The following is a 21,378-nucleotide window of genomic DNA, read 5'->3' on the forward strand; positions in this document are numbered from 1 at the left end:
GGTCCAATCGATAATGGCAGCTGGAGGCACATTGTGAGGCTAGAGCAGAGCAGGCTCTGCCAGACAGGCATGCTCATGTGCGCATGCACACAGGCACACAGACTGGGCTGGGCTGGGCTGGCAACCACACCGGGTACAGAGGAGAGGACAACACTGCAGAGCTTGGGGCCAAAGGATGGAGGCTACCTAGGAAAACTCCCTCCTTCTCCTGTTCTCCATTGGGAAAGACACGAGAAGGGAATATTCGAATGCAGAGATGGCGGGTGTGTTGTTCTAGTGGCTAAGAACTGGATCTGTTGTCAGAGGAAAACACAGAAGGGATTCTTTTTTCAGTTATAGGTTAGACTAAGCGATCTCTGAGGTCCCTTCCAACTCTGGGATTCTGGGACCGTGGTTTGAATCATGGTTGTGCTACTTGGGTAAATCCTTCTTGTCTCAGCCTCAGTTTCCCCATTTCTAAAGCTGGACTCTAAGCTCCTGCTGTGAAATACCACCACACTCCCAGCCCTCTCCGGCTGCCAGGCATTTGGGTTCAGGCTTCTTGCTCTGATGATGTCACTGAATGGACACTTTTATCCTGGATCTGAAATGCTTTTTCCTTCCTCCAATCTCAGATGGCTCTTTGCACCTGTATATAATTTATTCTTCATTATACTGTACTCAGCTGCCAAGTCTTAGGGATTTTACCTTCAGCCCTCTTGCATATCTGGTCACTTCTGTCTACTGACTTTGCCACCATTTCCTTTGTCCTCATCAGTGCCTCTTACCTGGACTATTGAAAAATAGCTTTCAATTGAACTCCCGACTTTCCCTTCTCCAACCCACCCTCCTGACTGTACACAGCCCTGCCTCACTTAAGTCCAGTTCTCTGCAAGTCATGACATCCCCTCCCAATGTCATGGTCCTCTTCTAGAATGAAGGACAAACAACAACTGCTGTGCTGATCTTTCCAAAGCACCCATCTGACCATGGCACTCCCCTGCTAAGGAAGCTTTCTTTAACCTTCAGTGGATATGTACCCATTCCTCTGACATTTAAACCCTTTGCAATCTGCCTGCTTGGCCTCTAACCTCATTATCTCCTTTCTTTATGCTTTGCACAAACTGTCCCCCATGCATGGAATGTGTTCCCTCCTTCTCTCTGACTCTCAGACTCCCTCGTGACTTTCAAAGCTTAGCTCAAGGGTCACCACCTCCATGAAGCCTTCCTTGAGCTCTCAGTTTAGTGTTCCTATCCCCAGATCACTTCCTCTTTATTTTGTATTGTTGTTGTTTTCCCCCCAGTAGAATTTAAGCTTCTTGAGAGGAGGAACTGTTTCAAAAGACTATTTTTGCTTGGTATTCACAGTACCAAGAACATAACGTCTTTTTTTTTTTTTTGGTGAGGCAATTGGGGTTAAGTGACTTGCCTAGGGTCACACAGCTAGTAAGTGTTAAGTGTCTGAGGTCGGATCTGAACTCAGGTCCTCCTGACTCCAGGGCCGGTGCTCTATCCACTGCACCATCTAGCTGCCCCATAACATCTTTTAAAGTATTTTTTATTGTAATTTTAAAGAATTAATTTTTATTGATATCTTCTATCACCCAAATGTCCTCCAGTATTTCTCCTTTTTCCATTACTCCTCCCAGAGAGCCATATCTTATTTGTTTTTTTTCCCCCCAGGACAATGAGGGTTAAGTGACTTGCCCAGGGTGACACAGCTAGTTCAAGTGTCTGAGGTCGGATTTGAACTCAGGTCTTCCTGAATCCAGAGCCAGTACTTTATCCACTGCACCACCTAGCTGCCCCGAGAGCCATATCTTATAACAAAGACTTTTTTGGGCAGAAGAAGGGGGAAAGTCAGCAAAAAATGATTAATACATTAAACAAATCTGACAGCATATGCAATGTCACATATCTGAGGAGACTTACCCCTCCCTACCTCTGTAAAGAGATGTGGTCAGGGGACAGGTATCTTCTCACCTCTCTTCTTTGGGGTCAATCTTAATTTCACGCCATCTATTTTTTTATGGTCTGGTGGTTGTTCTTTCCATTTACATTGTTCTAATGCTTGTGTATACTGTTTTCTTGGCTCTGCTCCCTCCCTTTTGCATCAATTCCTGTAAGTCTATGCTTCTCTATATTCATCATGTTTCTTACATCGCTGGAATATTCCATCATATTCATGCACAGCAAGTTGTTCAGCCATTTCCCCAATTAATGGGTTTCTATTTTGTTTCCACTTCTTTAGTATCACAGAAAGCTCTGCTTTAACTGTGTGATGGGAATATTGGATGCATGTACAGACTCCCATTAGCTTGCTAAGATTGTGCCCTCCTCATGGATGATTCCATCTTAGCAAACTTTGCAAAAAAAAAAAGATGGTGATCTGCACATGTGCCAGACCCCATCATTATAAATAGTTTCCTTTATTTTAATGACTTTTTTTCCGATTAACATGCATGTTTTCTCTTCTTCCCACACACCCCCACTGGAAAAAAAAGAAAAACAAAACCCTTGTAACAAATTTGCATAGCCAAGAAAATCAAACGATCACTTTGCTCATGTCAAAAACAATGTGTGTCTCAATCTACACCCTGAGTCTAGCGCCTCTCTGTTAAGCTTCAATCTTGAGTTCTCTGCAATGCTGGTTGGTCATTGCATTGATCAGAGTTATGAAATCATATTAAATTCTTAATAAAATATTTGTTGAATTATATATTATTTCATAACATAGGTAGTGCTTTATATAAACCCCATGGGAACGTCTCATGGGGTGGAACTTGGAGTGAAGAGAAACCTGGGTTTGAATCCCACCACAGGGTCTTGACTAGCTATGGGACCAGAGGCACATCATGAAATGATGGAGTTTCAAAGCTGGGTCCTCAGAGGTCATTTAAACCAAAGTGTACATGACAAAAAAGGGCTAGTGTCTATTCCACATTCGAGAAGTGTCATCTGGTCCTTCCTGGAAGATATCACGTTAGGGGGAACCCTAGATCTTCCAAGATGGCTTATTTCACTTTTGGACATCTCTAATTGTGGGAGCGGGAAGGTTCATCTTGACATTGAGTCAAAATTTGTCTCTTTGCCACTTCCATCCATTCCTCTTGGTTCTCCTCATCCCTTCTGGACTCATTTGCCCTGAAGAATTTTACCAAGTCCATGAGAAGCCTATGTTTCCTTGCTTTGAACCCTTTAAAACCTTATCTTCCCAAATCAAGGGGGATGTCGGACTATTCCTCAATTTCTTCTTCTCGCTCACAAAATATGAGATGGAGCAGTCACTTTCCCCCAAGGTTCCACTCAGCAGCTACTTCCTCCTCATTGGGAGACTCCAAAATAGAATCCTTTCTTATTAGTTCCTACACCTTGCAAAGGATGAAATTATCATCAGCAAGTCATTGCTTTGATTTTAGCCTAGAGAGAGCTCCAGTAGAAATACAGGTAACACTATCACTACCACATCTTGTCTCTGTGCAAAGTTTGGATTTGTGTTTTGTTTACTGAACTCATCAATGTTTTCTTTCTGTCCAAGTGGTCTGTAGCATACTCCAATGACAATATTACTTCTCTTTTTGTCTCCATTGCTCTTCACGTAAATGCTTTCTACCACCTTTCCCCCTCTCTGGTTCTTGGATTTCTTGCATCCGTATGCTTTTCTCCTCTCATACTCTCCCTACTCTAGCTCAGGCCCTTATCACAGTCTTGACTTGACTATTGTGATGGCTTCCTAATTGGTCTCCCCACCTCAGGTCTCTCTCCTCTCCAATCCAAACTTCCAAAATGATTTTCCTAAATCACAAGTTTGTCATCTGCCATACTCCATAAACTCCAGTGGCTCCCTCATTACTTTTAGCATCAAATTAAAACTCTTTACAAATATGGCCCCAACACATCACCCATTACACTCCACCGTATACTCTGCTGTCCAGTCAATTTCATCTTCTTACTGTTCCTCACATACTTTATCTCCCATTTATGTACTTTTCTACTGGCTATCACCCATGCCTAAAATTCATTCTTTCCTCATCTTTCAGCCTCTTGTATCCTTTAAGACTATACTGAAGTAATACCTTATGAATGAGATATTTTCTGAGTGTCTCCTCTAGTGGTTAGCACCTTACTGCACCCCAATCTTCTATCAAATTTGTTTTGGATGTGTTTCATACACATACTCTCTCTCTCTCTCTCTCTCTCTCTCTCTCTCTCTCTCTCTCTCTGTGTTTTTGCCTCTCTGTTAGAAGGTAAGCTTCATGAGGGCAGAGATTGTTTTGATTTTATCTTTGTAACTCTAGTACCTAACACAGTGCTTGGCATATAGTTTGATTAATGCTTACTGATTGATTGGATTTCCTCATGAGTATACCTTCTTTTTTTTTTTTTTTTTTTTTTTTTTTAGTGAGGCAATTGGGGTGAAGTGACTTGCCCAGGGTCACATAGCTAGTAAGTGTTAAGTGTCTGAGTCCGGATTTGAACTCAGGTCCTCCTGACTCCAGAGCCAGTGCTCTATCCACTGCGCCACCTAGCTGCCCCCTGGATTTCCTCATGAGCATAACTTCTTAATATACAATATTACTTAGCTCATTTTACTCCCCCCTTTACCTGTCTTGTTTCTTTGGAATGAGGAATATCCTTACAGAGCCATATTCCAAACATGAGTTTCATACCACGAAGTCTAAGTAATGCCTATGAGGTAAGATTCTGTTTGTCTTTCATATGTTGTACCTTTGTGTATAGACATCTGAGGACATAAGTTTGATTATCGACTCCTTTCTTTGATCTTGTCCTTTTCAGGATATCTCAACTACTATTTTTCCTCTTTTTTATTCTAGCACTGTGTTGGGTACTAGGGTTACAAAGATAAAATCAGAACAATCTCTGCCCTCAAGGAACTTACAGAAAGAGAATATATAGATAGATATGAAACACATCTAAAATAAATAATGGATATAGGCAGTTTTCTCATTCCCTTTTAGTTTAAAGCTCTTTTGATTACATTTGCAGGGCTCCAGAAAATTCTATCTTACTACCTCTGATAGGTATACTCCGTCCCTGGTCAGAAGCCTATCATTTCTTCATTCTGAGCTACATCTGAATTTTTTTTTTCATTCAATAGCCCTTCATTCAACATTTGTTTGAGAAAAGCACTGTGTTAGGCACTGAAAGAAAGACAAAGTTTAGCTAAGACAAAGTATACATGGTCTTTGCCCTACTTGGAATTTACTATTTACTAGAAGAATGCAACAGATGAAAATTTAGTAGCAAAGGTGATATTTTTGTCACCATTCATTATCCATGGAAAATCAGGAGATTCAGAAGACAAAGTCAGGCTTGAGAAATGAACAGCTGATTTAGAAGATGATATTTGATCAGTTGATATATTGGTTGGCTTTCCTGAAATTGACTTTTTCTATTTCTTTTAAAAATCTTTGTAAAATAACAGTGATATAAAAATAGAATACAGCAAATAGATATGATTTTAAAAAAAGAAAATGGTCTCAGAGAATGAGGACTGAGATTTCTGGATGTAGCTCAGAATGTAGAAATGACAGGCTTCTGACAGTCCTGTTTTCAGGAGAATGAAGAAAAGGTGACCTTTTGTGGCTTGGGGTTGGGTTAATTGCCATTGGGATCATAGAGTTGGAGTTGGAGAGATCATCTGGTCCAATCCTTATTTTACAGATGAGGAAACTGAGTCCTACAGAGAGGATGTGTTTGGCCAAAGATAGCAAAACTAATGAGTAACAGAACTGAAATTTGAACCTAGTTTCTCCTCTTTTGGGTTCAGATGGAGAACATCCATTATCTTTCTATTATATCAGGAGTAGTATGAAGGAGCAGTCCCCAGGTAGAACCCATTTCTTCATTCTCTGAGAACCACAGTCTATGGTAACAATTAACGAAAGACAATTCCCAGTAGAGGAGAAAAGAAGAAAGCCCCTCTCCTAAAGAGAAAACTACACACACACACACACACACACACACACACACACACACACACACACACACACTCTCTTCTACTCTTTGGGAGCTAAGCTTTGGAAAAATCACTGGACACCTGTGACTTAATTGATCAATTAAGCTCATTAAGAATGGAGAAGAGGGGGGCAGCTAGGTGGCGAAGTGGATAAAGTACCGGCCCTGGATTTAGGAGGACCTGAGTTCAAATCTGGCCTCAGACACCTGACACTTACTAGCTGTGTGACCCTGGGCAAGTCACTTAACCCTCATTGCCCTGCAAATAAAACAAAACAAAGATTTAAAAAAAAAAAGAATGGGGGCAGCTAAGATGGCACAGTGGAAAGAGCACCGGCCCTGGATTCAGGAGTACCTGAGTTCAAATCCGGCCTCAGACACTTAACACTTACTAGCTGTGTGACCCTGGGCAAGTCACTTAACCCCAATTGCCTCACAAAAAAAATGGAGAAGAGGATATTTATGGAGAGAGAAGATAGCTGGCTTTGAGTATCTAAAGGACTGTCACAAAGAAGGGGGACTAGCTTTGTTCTGCTTGGCCCCAGAAGACAGAACTAGGAGCTATGGGCAGAAGTCAGAGATGATTGAACATCACAAAAAACTTCCCAATAGCACTGTTCCAAAGTGGAGCAAGCTGCTTCAAAGGGCCTTTCAAGCGGAGGATGGATTGTCCTTTTTGGAGGGGATGCCTTTTCAGGTATAAGTTAGACTAACTTATCTAAGTGGTCCTTGAGATTCTCTTCAACTCTTGAGATTCTGTGACTTTTCCTGAAGCCCAAGTCTGGAGTGATTGCAGGGGCCAGAGGCTCAGACACATAATTCCATGGAGACACCATTTTCTTTTTCTTTGGGGCTGACCTGGAACTGAGGGATATGAGAAAACAGGAAACTATTTGCTTTGGGAGCTGAGGTGGTTGTCTGAATTCTAGTCCACTCAATTCAGAAAGTCTTCCTAAGGGTTGAGAAAGTTTGAGATGTTTGAGAAGATGGCCAGATACCTAGGGACATGAAATAAGTCCAGGGACCGGATGAGGAGAGTCAGATCATTTATCAGTGTATGGGGGTGAGGGGGTGGGGTTCACTAGGATCAGAGGGATGATGTCTGGGTCTGGGGAAGGGGCTAGTGATGAGAGATTGGGAAGCGGGATGGAGTAAGGAGATTCATATGAAGGGGAGAGAAGCAAACCAGGTAATTTATGAAAAGCACTTTTTTTTTTTTTAGTGAGGCAAGTGGGGTTAAGTGACTTGCCCAGGGTCACACAGCTAGTAAGTGTTAAGTGTCTGAGGCCGGATTTGAACTCAGGTACTCCTGAATCCAGGGCCAGTGCTCTATCCACTGTGCCACCTAGCTGCCCCAAAAGCACTTTTCAAACCTTAAGAAGAGTGTAGCTAGTGCATGGAGTGCTAGACTTCGAGTCAGAAAGAGTTGGATTCAAATCCCATGTAAGTATCACCTCACCTATCAGCCTCAGTTTTCATATCTCCAAAATGGATATAATCATAGCACCTGTCTCCTGGGGTTATGGATCAATTGAGATAGTATATAAAAATGTTTTGCAAACCTTAAAAGATAGAGAGATAAGGTCTGAAAGAGGCAACTCTCAGACGAGAAAATCCACTCTACCACTGCAGGTTGGCCCCTTCTTTACAATTGATAGTCTCAGAGAATTGTCTAGAGCACTGAGCATTGGCAAAGCCAGCATGTATCAACGGTAGGACTTAAAACTCTGGCCATTATGTAAATGTCACTTCTCCTCCTCCTCTTCTTCCTCCCCATGGGACTGAAAGTCCCATGAGGGCAAGGACTCTCTCTTATCTAAGCTTTTATCTCCTCCAGTACCCAGCACACTGCTTGGCACATGGAAGGATGTTTGCAGAATTGAATTGAACAAGCTTCTGAGTCACTCCTCTGGGACAGACTTTGGATAGGCAGTGTGTCCTTGGGCTCAGGGCATGCTGCCTGTTTCGCACCTGAGAAAGTACAAGCACTATTGGTCTCCCTACCATCTATTTCCCCCTTGCTCCCAGGACTTGTGGCGGGGGGGGGGGGTCCTAACTGGGGAAGGTGAGAAGGAACAGCCCAGGAACAGCGAAGGCCAATGAAAGAAAGCCAATGGCTTCTTTCAATTGCTGGTTCCAGAGAGGAGATACTGAGTGTCTGGGCTGATCAGCCAGTGGGACTGCATTCATATTACATCAGCCTTGGAGCACATTACATAACAGAAAGTGTGGAAAAAAGCTTCTAGCACTGGCATCAGGAAATCAATCTTACAGAAGCAATGAGAGGAAGAGGGGGAGGGAAGTAATAGAGAGGGAAAGAGGAAGTAGGGAAAGATGGAAGAGAGGAAGAAGGGAGGAAGAATAGATAGGGGAGAGGAAGATGGGAAGAGTGGGAGGAAGGAGGAGAAAAGGGAGAGGAGGAGGAGGGAGAGGGGAAGTAGGGAGAGGGATGAGGGAGAGAGGGAAAAGAAAGAAAAGGTAGAGATGGAAAAGGGGAAGAAGGGAGAAGAGAAGAGGGAAGACAGGGAGATGGAGGAGGGAGAAAATAGAAATGGGGGTGGGAAGAGGAAGGGAAAGGGAAGAGGAGAATGGAAAGAGAGGAGGGACTAGAAAGAGGAAGATGAAGAGAAGGGAGCAATAGGAGAGAGGAAAAAGGGAAGAAGGATAGGTAAAGGAGGGGGAAAAAGTGATAAGGGGGAGGAAGATGGGAAGGTGAAGGAGGAAGCAGGAGGAAGAAGTGGGGAAGGCAGAGATGGAGAAGAGGAAGGAGAAAGGAAGAGGAAGAATGGAAAAGGAGAGGAGGGAGAGGAGAGAAGTCAGAGGAGCTGGTGTACAGGTGTTGACAGCAGAGCCAGTGTGGATGGGGCAGAATAGTGAGATAATCAGGAACAGGGAGATAGAGTAGGGCCAATTGGAACTCCATCCCTCAGGGATTTTCCTGGATTCTTGCCCCAAACTATCTCACTATTTCTGGAAAAAAAATACATCTAGTCTAAGCCTATCAATTGATGATCTGTTGGCAGTGAGCCTGTGCTCCCAAGTCCCACCCCCTGATAGATATTGCTCAGTTTCTGGTATGCAGCCCTACATTAGGACTGTATTCCCCATTCTGGTACCTCACCTTGCCACCAAGGGACTTTAGTATCTTAAAAACAACATATCAGGGAGCCCTAAAATCATTGTCCCCCACTTAATTCTTTTTCATGCGCGAATGCCCTGATTTTATTGCTTCTTTCTTTCTTTCTTTCTTTCTTTCTTTCTTTCTTTCTTTCTTTCTTTCTTTCTTTCTTTCTTTCTTTCTTTCGTGAGCCAATTGGGGTTAAGTGACTTGCCTAGGGTCACACAGCTGGTAAGTGTTAAGTGTCTGAGGCCAGATTTGAACTCAGGTCCTCCTGACTCCAGGGCCGGTGCTCTATCCCCTGCACCACCTAGCTGCCCCGCTTTTATTGCTTTTTAAAAACTATTCTTTCATTTTTATTGAGAACTTCTGTTTTTACATCACAGTCATTTATGACTTTTTGCCTCCCCAACTCTACCCATAAGCCTCTACCATATCCCTGGTAACACTGAATAAAAAAGAGAAAGAGCAGTTTAACCCAGCTAACCAAGCTCATGGTCTTCCACCTCTGCAAAGAAGGTAGGAGGCACATTTTCTCATCTCTTCTCTGGCTTGCCCCCAGTTTTAAAGCCTGGGGCTTGGCTGTTAGCCCTCTTCCCCTCTACACTTCTCTCTTCATCCCTGACACACTTTAGACTGGGATAATGAGCATTCTCTCAGCATGGCCCTGATGTGTGCTCTTAAAATCAAAGAAAATCAGCATTGGGAGGGACCTGAGAAAGATCATCACTTAGACCCGTTGAGGACCAGAGAAGGAAAGTAATTGCCCAGAGGTCACCCAGTAAGTAAGTGGTAGAGCCAGGATTAGACTTCAAGTCTCCTGGATCCTTTTTTTTTTCTTTTTTAAACCACTGGCCATTTCAGGCCAACTTTTTCAATTTTGTCAACCCTTGTTTTAGGACTGGGCTGAATCCAACTCTAATCTGTATCTGTCTAGACATTGGCTGGTTAGAAATGAGAGGCACTTTGGACTCCTCGTTGTACATGTAATGCTCCCTTCTCACCTTCTTTCCCATCATATACATGTGTCTTGCAAATTCATACATATTTCATAGGCTATTTTAGAGGGATGTATGTTTCCCACTGTAACTTCAAAACCACATCACACAGTTTAAATACTATCTTGCTTTGGTCCTTAGCTATTTTGGTTTGTGTGTTTAAAAACTTTTTTTAAACGGAGAGAACACTTATTATTCATGTACCATATTTTGTTATTACATTACAAGTATTTGCATATTACCCCTAGTCTATGAGAGGTCTCTTGTAACAAAATAAAACAATTAAATAAAAACTAATAACTCAGTGACCTTATCTGAAAATGCCTGCAACATTCCACATCTGTGGCACCCCTAGCTCTCTATTTAAAAAACACACACACAACTATCTTCTCTCCTTCCCCACCATCAACCCATTAGAAATAGTTTCTGGGGGCAGCTAGGTGGTGCAGTGGATAAAGCACCAGCCCTGGATTCAGGAGGACCTGAGTTCAAATCCGGCCTCAGATACTTGACACTTACTTGCTGTGTGATCCTGGGCAAGTCACTTAGCCCTCATTGCCCCACAAAAAAAATTAGTTTCTATTATCAGGAGCCTCAAGGGGAGAAGTAGGGCTGGGTATGAAAGGCTCACATTCAAGCTAAGGTCAGATAGAGACACTACTAGGTTGTGCAAAGTATTTAAGGCACTATCCTCTCTGTTGGTGAGTTGCTTTTTTTTTTCAGGGCAATGAGAGTTAAGTGACTTGCCCAAAGTCACACAGCTAGTGTCAAGTGTCTGAGGCTGGATTTGAACTTAGGAACTCCTGAATCCAGGGCTGGTGCTTTATCCACTGCGCCACTTAGCTGCCCTTGACCCATTAGAAATAAAGGAGAAAAGCACATTCCTTATTAGAAATGTGCATAATCAAGCCAAAACAAGTTCCCTCAGTAGTTGCAAATAAACATATTATATATATCACTCTGCATCCTAAATCCATCACCTCCCCATCATGGATACTGTTTCCTCATTGGTCCTCTAGAATCATGAATGGTTATTGAATTGGTCTTAATTCTTACAGCTTTCAAAGTTATTTGGTTTTTACAGTGTTGCTGTTATTGTATCAATTGTTTCTGCTCATTTCATTCTTCACAAATCTTTCAATGTCTTTTTGAAATCCCATTTATATGATACAATTTATTTACTCATTCATCAATTGATGGGCATATTCCTAATTTCTAGTTGTTTGCTACCATAGAAAAGAGCTACTATAAATATATTTTGTACAAGATCTCTTACTCTTTCTTTAATTTCTTTTGGATAAAGACCTTGCAGTCATATAGCTGGGTCATAGGGCATGCACTTTTTTTTTTGTGTAGAACTTCAAATTCTTTCTAGAATGATTGTACCCATTCACAAGTCTACCAACAGTCCAGCAGTGTGCCGACTTCCCGCCAGCCTCTCCAATATTTGTCATTTCCCCTTTTTGTCACCTTTGTTACCCTGCATTTTTCTAATTAATATTAGATGAGTAGTGATTTGCCCTCTGGTTGTATATAATTGTGTATGTAAATCTCGTCTCCATAACTAAATTGGAGCCAGGTGAAAGACTGACTTTTTAAATCCTAGCTCACAGTACTTAGGATGTGACTTTGACCAATGACTTAACCTCTCTTGATACTCGGTTTACTCATCTGTATGTAGCATTCCTTAGCTACTCTCAGGTTCAGCATGACTATGGTGATAACCGTTCAACCCACACTAAGCCCCAACCTGAAGCCTTACTCTATCACCAAGTATATCAAAGACACGAATCCAATAGCTAATCACGTAATTAAAACATGAAACAACATCACTTTCAAGGAAGGTAATCGAATGGTAAAACATTTTCACCAGAGGTTCAAATCTCTTACACTGGGAAGAAAGTCAGAATCTGCTTCCCTTCAAACTTCCTATGTCCTAGTGTACGAGAAGGACGCAATCACTTTGCAACTTACAGTCTAAGTAGTGGAACCTTGTAATGGAGTTCATTCTGCATTTTGGAGTCTTTCCCAGCAATCCCTCTTGGGAGACTGGAGCCGTCATGCTAGTCCAGACAGGATGCAGACATTCAGGATGCCATCACCATCTCTTCACGAAGTCATCTTCTTTCTCTCTCTCCATCTGGGCCACAACTCTGAGTCTTCTTGTTCCCATCTTACTCCCCTCCCTAATTCTCAAAACACTGCTTTTCTTACTTTGATTTCCAAGTTAATCTCTGTCCCACTACTCAGCTCAGGTCCCCTCCATTTCTTCTCTTCATGTGATTACTATAATCACTCCCCCTTCCAAGTATGCTCCACCTCACTCATCCGGAACATCCAACACAATGCACTCCCCACCCCACTGGAAGTTCTATGTTCTGGAGCTTTCGCTAATGAATAGGAGCTACCTCATCTCACAACTCTGGGTAGCTAGAGCCATCCTGGGGAACTATCATTAAGGACAAAGGCATCCTGCCCATATTATATCCTCCCTCACCCACTTGGTAAAAAAAAATGCAGTCCCTGCAAATCACAATGGGTGTTCAGGTACATCTGTAAGAAAACATGAACATTTAATAATTGGCATATAGCATAGTCACATACTATTAGCTCAAATACATGTTATGTATTGGGGCACATAATATAAATATATACATGAACACACATACATATATATGTAATGTACAGGAAACCAAACACACACAATGCATACACACACACATATATATATATTTATAAGGGAGACCAAACAAATAGTCACATACAGGAGAAAGAATACATTTGGAGTCAAATCAAACTCTACCTCTTACTACCTATGTCACCTTGGACAAGTCAACTGGTATTTTGGGGCCTCAGTTTCCTCATCTGTAAAATCATGTGTTTGTACACAATAACTTCTTGGGTCCCCTCAAAGATTCCCCCTAGATTTAGAGCTAGAAGGCATCTTAGAGAAGCAGCTAGGGGGAACAGTGTTGGGCCTGGAGTCAGGAAGACCTGAGTTCAATATAGCCTTAGACACTTAGTAGCTATGTGACCCTGGGCAAGTCACTTGACCCTCTTTGCCTGAATTTCCTCATCTGTAAAATTAACTGGAGAAGGAAATGGCAAATCACTTAACTATCTTTGATAAGAAAACCCCAAATAGGGTCATGAAAAGTTGGATATGACTGAACAACAGTCTCCGTTTCTTTCTCTCTTTTTTCCTTCCTTCCTTGCCTCCCTCCTTCTTTCTTTCTTTCTCTCTCTTCTTCCTCTTTCTTCCTTCCTTCCATCCTTTCTTCCTCTCTCCCCCCTCCTTCCTTCCTTTCCTTTCTTTCTTCCTTCCTTCCTCCCTCCCTCTTTGTTTCTTTGTTTGTTTCTCCCTCCCTCCCTCCCTTCCTTCCTTCCTTCCTTCCTTCCTTCCTTTCTTTCTTTCTTTCTTTCTTTCTTTCTTTCTTTCTTTCTTTCTTTCTTTCTTCCTTCCTTCCTTCCTTCCTTCCTTCCTTCCTTCCTTCCTTCCTTCCTTCCTTCCTTTCTTTCTTTCTTTCTTTCTTTCTTTCTTTCTTTCTTTCTTTCTTTCTTTCTTTCTTTCTTTCTTTCTTTCTTTCTTTCTTTTCTCCCTTCCTTCCTTCCCTCCCTCCCCCTCCTTCTTTCTTTCTCTCTTTTTCTTCCTTCCTTCCCTTTATTTCTCTCTTTTTCTCCTTTCCTTCCTTCCTTCCATACTTTTTTATTAATAACTGGGTGCTGGCTCCCCATTCTCTTCTCTTAGGGGCACTGTCTTGTTTGAATCAGTGCCTATTGCCTGAACTAGGTTTAGTCTTGGAGGACCCTGAAGAATTAGAAGCATCAGGCCAGGGGCGAGTTCCTTGCCCTGTTAGTGGTAGTCCTTTCTGATGCAGGAACTTTCCCTATATGCTAGCCAGTTCCACATGATGAACCCAGCATATTTGGACCCCTGTTATGTGAGATACATACAAGGTAGACATAAAGTAATTTGGGGGGCAGAATTACAGAAAAGGCCTTCTGCAGAGCATAGTGTTAAATCTTGCTCTTGAAGGAAACCAAGGATTCTAAAAGTAGTCAGAGGTGAGGGAAGGGCATTCTGGGACAGCCAGTGCAAAGTCATGAAGTTGGGAGATAGATATGTATAATGTATCACAAGCAGCAAATAGGTTAGTGTGATTGGATCATAGAGGACAGTGATGTGTAAGAAGGCTGGATGGGACTGGGCTAAGATGTGAAGACCTTTAGGCATAAGCCAAACAGAGGAGTTCTTCTTCTCATCCTCCTTGTCCTTCTCCTCTTCCTTCTCCTCTTCCTCCTCCTCCCACTTCTTCTCCTTCTCCTTCTCCTCCTCTTCTCCTTCCTCCTCCTCCTCCTCCCTTTCCTTCCTCTCCTTCCTCCTCCTCATCATAGCTTTATGCCATCTCTCTGCTCAGTTCTAGGCTCCTTGGGAGAGTCCCACTGAATAGCAGCTCTACAGTCTCACAGCTTTGGGCAGCTAAAGCCACCCTAGAGAATTTCCCTTAAAGGAAGAGTCATGTTAGGTGGCTTTGTGGATAGGGTGGTGAACTTGGAGTCAGGAAGAGCTGAAAGCTCAAATCTTGCTTCGGTCATTGACTTGCTGTGTGGCTCTGGGCAAGTTACTTAGCCATTATCAGCCCCAGTTTCTGCAACCATCTAATGGGAACAACAACCGCGCGTATTTCCCAGGGTTTCTGTGAGGAACAACTAAGATAATATTTGTAAAGTACTTTGCAAACCCTAAAAGCACTATTTAAACTTAGCTGCTATTACATTGCATGTACATCGGGGAGGGATGATTGAATTATCTACTTCCCAGGTAGCTCTTCAGTGGAGAAAGTGATTAGGAAGCTTCTTAAGTCTGCTAGAAACGTGAGTCAGTTCTAGTGTGTCCTGGTCTTACTGCGCTACTTCCTGCGCTTAAGAAATAGTCATAGATTGCTTGCTTGCTTGCTTGCTTGATAGTGTGAGCTGCCTTAAGTCCACTGTTGTAAGTCAGTAGATGTGGGATTGAGGGGAGTGGAGGATGGGGTCATTGAAGTCACAGGCTGTTGTTAGGGTCTGGAGAAGTCAGTGATATAGTGGAAAGAACACTGACTGGAGAGTCAAGAGGATCTGGGTTCAAATCCCACCTATTTCACTTACTATACCTCTGTGACTTTAGGTAAGTCACTTCAACCTCTTTGGGCCTTAGTTTGCTCATCTGTAAAATGAGAGGGTTGGACTAGGTGGCTCCTAAGGTCCTTTCCAACCCTAAATCTACAGGGTGGGCCAAAAGTCACAAAGATGTTTTAATAACTTTTTTTTTTTTTTGCGGGCAATGGAGGTTAAGTGACTTGCCCAGGGCCACACAGCTAGTAAGTGTCTGAGGCCGGATTTGAACTCAGGTACTCCTGAATACAAGATTGGTGCTTTATCCACTGCGCCACCTAGCCGCCCTCTTAATAACTTTTTGAAAATTATTTTTTCTTTATTTTTCACCATTTATGAGATTTGATTTTTTCATCTGCAATATAAATTCATTTCCTATATATACTGTGTATGATGCTGTGGTATTGTAAATTAAAAACAAAAAATAAAGGAGTATTAAATATTTGTGACTTTTGGCCCACCTTCTCTAATCTTAAGGGAGTAGCAATGGAAAGTTAGGAAATGGAGAGGATTATCAGGGCTGGTGTGATGGAAAAGGCAACGGGGGCTAGAGGCTAAATGCCAAAATAATTTTCCTAAAATATATTGCTAATCATTAGCTCAAGAATCTTCAATGACTCCATATTACTCCCAGAATAAAATAAAGATTTCATAGTATTTATAACAGTTAAAAACTTCACAGTTTGGCTCTGGCTTGTCTTCCAGGCAGGCTTATTTCACTCCTCATCATACACTCTATATTCTAGTCAAACTGTTCTCCTTCCTGGTCCCTACTCTCTCATACCTTTGGATCTTCAAATAGATGCTTTGCACACTCAGGACACACCTCTTTCTCACCTCTACTCTGAATCCTAAACTTTCCTTCAAGACTCAGAGCAAAAGGCATCTCAAACTCAATGTTTTTCTTGATTTACTCAGTTGTTGGTGCTTTCTCTCCATCCCCAAATTACCTTGTAGTTGTTTACCTGTAGTAGCTGGGATAACACCTTACCTGTGGACCCCTACAAAAACTACCTTTTTGTGGTCACTTGGTGAGTACTCACTCAAAGCTGTAGCTCAGAGACCCCGCCAATGTAGTTCTTTTACCAGTCAACAAGAGGGCATTAGTTCAAAGTAAGAAAGGTTTAATCAAGCAATATATAGTAATTAAAGTGACAAGAAAAGATGTCCCCCATGCACACAATGAGGTATTCTCTTCTCCCAGAGGTTACCATACCACCACTGGGAAAAGGCACACACACACACACACACACACACACCATGTGTGACTAAGGGAACATTCAGGGAACATTCCCTACATATGTAGGGAACAAGTATAAATGGGGTGCCTCTTCACAATAAAAATTCACAATAAAGAAATTCACATTTGTTATTTGCAATAAAGAAATTAAACATTTCCTTATTCCTGTCCTTATTTCTCATCTGGCTGTACTACTTTGGGACTTCTCAGACTGACTTTACCATATCCCAGGAAGCCCATTATTGGGATAATCTTGTAAGATCCCACCATTAGCCTTGGTACTCCACCTCACCACCTTTAGTTCTTCTGATTAGAGGATGAGGTCATGAACTCCAAACCTTCATTTCTTATCTGGCTGCTTTGTGTCGGGACTTTAAAGATTTTTCCATTATGCCTCTGCAGCTGTTACCTGTCCTGCCTTCTCTCCTTCTTTTTGTAAATTATCTTTTTTCATTAGATTATAAACTCCTTGAGGGCAGGGTCTTTCTTGGTTTCTTTCTTTCTTTGTTTCTTCCTTCCATCCTTCCTTCCTTTCTTTCCTTCCTTCCTTTTATTTTTTTTAATATTTGTTTCCCCAGCATTTACCATAGTACTTGGCATCAAGTAGGTACTTAATAAATGTTTGTTGACTGTCTTGCCAGAAGCCCTTATGTTCAGGATATACACATAGAAAGCAGATGCATGTAGGGAAAAACATGATATGTGTAAGGTCAGGGTAACCAACACCTCTGATACTGTAGAATTGCTGATATCTGCTACTGATGTCATTGCACTGTTCTTTGTTGTTAGCTTCTCAGAATTTCATTCCCATTTTGCATTAGGTATCATGTCACCCTTCACTGGTCTCATGATTGCTGAGCAGCATGCTCTCTCTTGTCATCTTCTGGGTCTCAGCTCTTCAGGGACATTTTCTGGGTAATCTGCTCCCATCTATTAAGGTTTAGTGGCTAGAAAGCCTCTTTGATTAGGCCATGCTAAAACTATTTTTTTAGTGTATAACGCTGCGGCTATGAAATACCACACCTAGCTAAGAACCCCATCCCCCCAAAGAATGATCTAAGTCTAAGATTCTATCTATTGACTATTTCTTTTTCCCCTGGTGGTTCTAGACAACTATCTGACTTAAGGTTAGAAAAATCCTTTATAAGTTCTTTTTAACATCTGTATGTAAGGGGACTTCCTTTCCCCCTAAAAAACCCCACATAGGAGCTGTGTGGAAACTGGGGTGTTAAAGCCCACCTTATTTCCCAAATCCTCTGTGGCTGTCAGCATGTAAATGAAATTTGGGCAAGAACAAATTGGCAAGGTGAAGCATCTGGACTTGCTCGATGTGGCTTATCCACCTCTTTTGTTTAACTCTGCTTAGCCTAGAAAAGGAAATCTCTTTAAACAGAAATGTTGGAGACCTCCGTGGGCTCCTTGAGGCCTGGGGCTTATTTTTATTCTTGTCTCTGTATTCCTGCCCCCTGTGTGTCGGGGCACATAAAATGAGCTTGAGATGTGTTTGTTGAATTGGTATTGAAGAAAGGGAAAGAGTCTGGGTGGGGGTAGGACTGGGAGAGAAACAGACTGACTATGGGCAGGGTGCGAGGGGAGGTGTTGGAGGGAAAGCATGGAAAGGTTGGGGGGGGGAATGTGAATTTACTTTTGAAGGTGATGGCTAACTCCTGCCCCATCCCTACCCCTTCCTAGGGCTTTCTCCTTACTCCTCGAAGGGCCTGAGTAACACCCCTGTCTTTTGGTTGCCTCCAGAAGAAGAGGATGGAGGTCTGGAGGGCTTGGAAGAATTCTATCCTGAGGAACCAGTGTGTGTTCCCAAGAAGAAGAAATCCAAGAAACTTAAAGAGAACAAGACATCTAAAGTGAAGCGGAGAAAGAAAGAGGTACGAACACGGTCCTTTGGTTGGAGTGGAGGAAGGCTCCAAACTGGGGACCAGGGACATAAATGTTGGCAAATCCGGGCGGGTTCTGCCCACTAGTGTGGCTCTTGTCTCTTGGTCTATAGCGATACTAAATAATTAGGCGTAATAATGGAAAGACAGGTCAGTTAGAATTGAACGCATAACAAATTGGGAGGTTGGAGAATTGGGTTCTAGATCCAATTAGCTATGTGATCCTGGGAGAATTAATTCCCTTCTCTAGGTCTCATTTTCTTCCTATGAATCATAGACCTTGGGCTAGAAAAGGGACCTGAGTCTATCTAGTCTGACTCCCCCTCATTTTATAGATGAGGAATTTGAATGACTTGCCCAAGGTCACTCAGTTGATAAGCTTCATAGGCAGTGTTTGAACCCAGGCCTTCTTATTCCCAAGTCAGGGCTCTTTCACTGTACCTGACTGAGCTGGTGGATTTGAAATCCTTATTTATTGATTCTTCTTCTTGGACCTTGAGGGAAGAACTAGAATTACTGGGCAGAAGTTGCCCAAGAAGTCTGGCTGAGCCATAGGTTTGATCATGCTGGCTTCTGAATATAGGGGACAGAAGGGTGCTGTGGTGTAGGAGTCAGCAGGCTTGTTCTTGAACCCCGGATTCTGGTCCCTGACCTATCCTGGCTAACCACAGTGCCATCCTTACATCAAGACCCATCATTCCCCTCATCCGCAGGGTTGTTTGTGAATCCCTGTCCGCAAAGGTCTGCAAGGCTCTGCAATGCAGCAACCGCTCATGCCTCCTCCCCAGGCTGTCCCCCAGGGAAGACTAGAAGTCTCCCCAACACATATTTTAACCCCAAGTGTTCCCTAGGCAGCTCTTTCTATTGGAAGCCAGAAGGGTCCTTCTATATTTATGCTCCTTCCTCATCCCCATCCCATTTATCCTGATATCCTGAACAGTCCTGGAATCCCACTGGCTATGCTTAAGGTAGAGCCTGATGATGCTTGAATCTGGGTCAGAGCTATGAATGAATGAATGAATGAATGAATGAATGAATGAATGAATGAATGAATGGAAAGCATTTGTGAAATGCTTACTATGTGTCAAGTACCAGCTTAAGCGTGGGGGATACATGTAATGAAGGCTAGACAATCCCTGCTCTCAGGGAGCTCCTACTCTAACTGGGGGTTGAAACGTGTGTAACAAATACCAGCTGCAAGGCAGATGGGAATGCCTGGGTTTTGAGGATGCTGCAGTAGGGTGGATGGCAAGACATGGAAGTCTTCATGTTACCCAAGCAGTTAAGATGACAGTGCGGGAGCGACTGCAGAGCAGTGACTAGTAGGGTAGATGGGGAGGTCCTCATTAGGAGGGGAGTTGCTGATTTCCATCCCACTCAAACCTTGTGAGCAGTCAAGTAGTAAGGGGCAAAGCAAGGGGCTTGGGGACCCCCATATAAGTTGTGGGCCAAAGGCTGGGGTTAAGTCAAAGGGGGTGGGGTGCTCTCTCTCCATTCATCCCCAAACATTGCCCCTGCTAAACTCTACATAGAACTGAGAGCTGAAAGGAACCTCAGAGATCACCTAGCACCCAGTTTATCCTCTCATTTTGTAGAGGAAACTCAGATGCAGAGACTTGTTCGTGGTCACACAACCTAGTAAATGGCAAGGAGGATGCTGGGCAGCACAGTGAGTGACTCACCCATCTGAGAGGCAGTTTTGGAAAGAGTGATGGATTTGAAGGCTGAAGAAGACCCAGGTTTCATTCTTAGCTCTTCCATTTGGCTCCCTGTGTGACCTTGGGTGAGTCTTTTTCTCTTCCTGGGCCCCAGAGAGACTCACATGCCATTATCCCCCAGAAAACTCTATTAATGAGTCCATCTGCTCCAACCCTCTCCTTTTACAGATAAGGAAACTGAGGCCAGAAGAGGAGAAATGATTTACCCAAGGTCACACCAGTAGTGTAGCAAGTAGGATTGTGAACCCACATCCTCTGACTCCAGAGCCTTAATTTCCCAGTCTCTCTCCCCACTTTCAAGCTTCCCCCACCCCCACCCACCACTGACCTCACAGGGCTATCAGGAAGGTTGAACGAAATCATGGATATTATTAAGCTCTGTTCAAACTTTTTTTTGGGGGGTGGGGTGGGGCAGTGAGGGTTAAGTGACTTGCCCAGGGTCACACAGCTAGTAAGTGTCACGTGTCTGAGGCTGAATTTGAACTCAGGTTCTCCTGAATCCAAGACTGGTGCTTTATCTACTGTGCCACCTAGCTGCCCCCTCTGTTCAACCTTTAAAGTGCTAAATGTCACCTGTTTAGATCCTTCTCCTTCTCCTCCTCTTCCTCCCCTCTCTTCTTCTTTCTTCTTCTTCCTTTTCTTTCCCCTTCCTCCTTCCTCTCTTCCTCCTCCTTTCACCTCCTTTCTCCCTCTTCTTTTTGCCTCCTTCCCTTGCTTCTCCCTCTTTTCCCTTCTTTCTCCTCCCCCTTCTCTCTCTCCCTCTTCCCTCCTCCCCACTCCTTCCCTCTCTTCTTTTGGGAAAGAGCTAAAAGAGTTGTCACTTTTGGAATCTTCTCTGTCCCCACGGAGCCTGGCAGGCCTGGAGAGGTGCCTGTCCTGTTCCAGTGTCCAGAAAGCTGGGTTGAATCCCAGCCCTGGCACTGGCCCTCCTGGTGCTCCAGGGCAAATCACTGTCTCCCCTTGGAACCTCAAGAGGTTTTTAAACTAAAATAGGGATAAGAATAGCAGCTGCCTCCCAGGGTTGTTAAAGGACTCAAATAAGCGTGAGTTGTCATCAGTAATGTTAGTGATTATGGATATTAATGATCATTTTCTTCGAGCCTCTGGAGATGGTGGATAGAAATCTAGTGCCCATAGGGAAGGAAAGGAGGTGTGGTCCTGCAAACCCCATCTGCTGCCTTCTGCGTTCAGTGACAAGGCGGCCACAGAGAGAAGGCGAGGAGGGAGGGAGGGACTTAAGTGCCTGGAATGGCTTTGGTTAGATTTCAAGGCTGGTCCCTGCCTCCCCATCCCCTTCCCC

General features: G+C 43.1%; 1 protein-coding gene across 13 annotated transcripts in view; it reads left to right on the top strand.

Annotated features, from left to right (window-relative positions):
• Positions 1-21,378, top strand: part of CHD5 (chromodomain helicase DNA binding protein 5) — a 154,810-nt gene that overhangs the window by 29,076 nt on the left and 104,356 nt on the right. For 12 of the 13 annotated variants that reach the window (XM_043992493.1, XM_043992496.1, XM_043992494.1 and 9 more), the window contains exon 2: positions 18,161-18,351. In XM_043992493.1, the coding sequence (XP_043848428.1) occupies positions 18,161-18,351 (191 nt within the window). The remainder of the gene's footprint in view (positions 1-18,160; positions 18,352-21,378) is intronic. The other variant, XM_043992500.1, reaches the window with a different exon arrangement.

This window comes from Dromiciops gliroides, chromosome 3 (assembly GCF_019393635.1).
Source record: "Dromiciops gliroides isolate mDroGli1 chromosome 3, mDroGli1.pri, whole genome shotgun sequence".
Classification (NCBI taxonomy): Eukaryota; Metazoa; Chordata; class Mammalia; order Microbiotheria; family Microbiotheriidae; genus Dromiciops; species Dromiciops gliroides.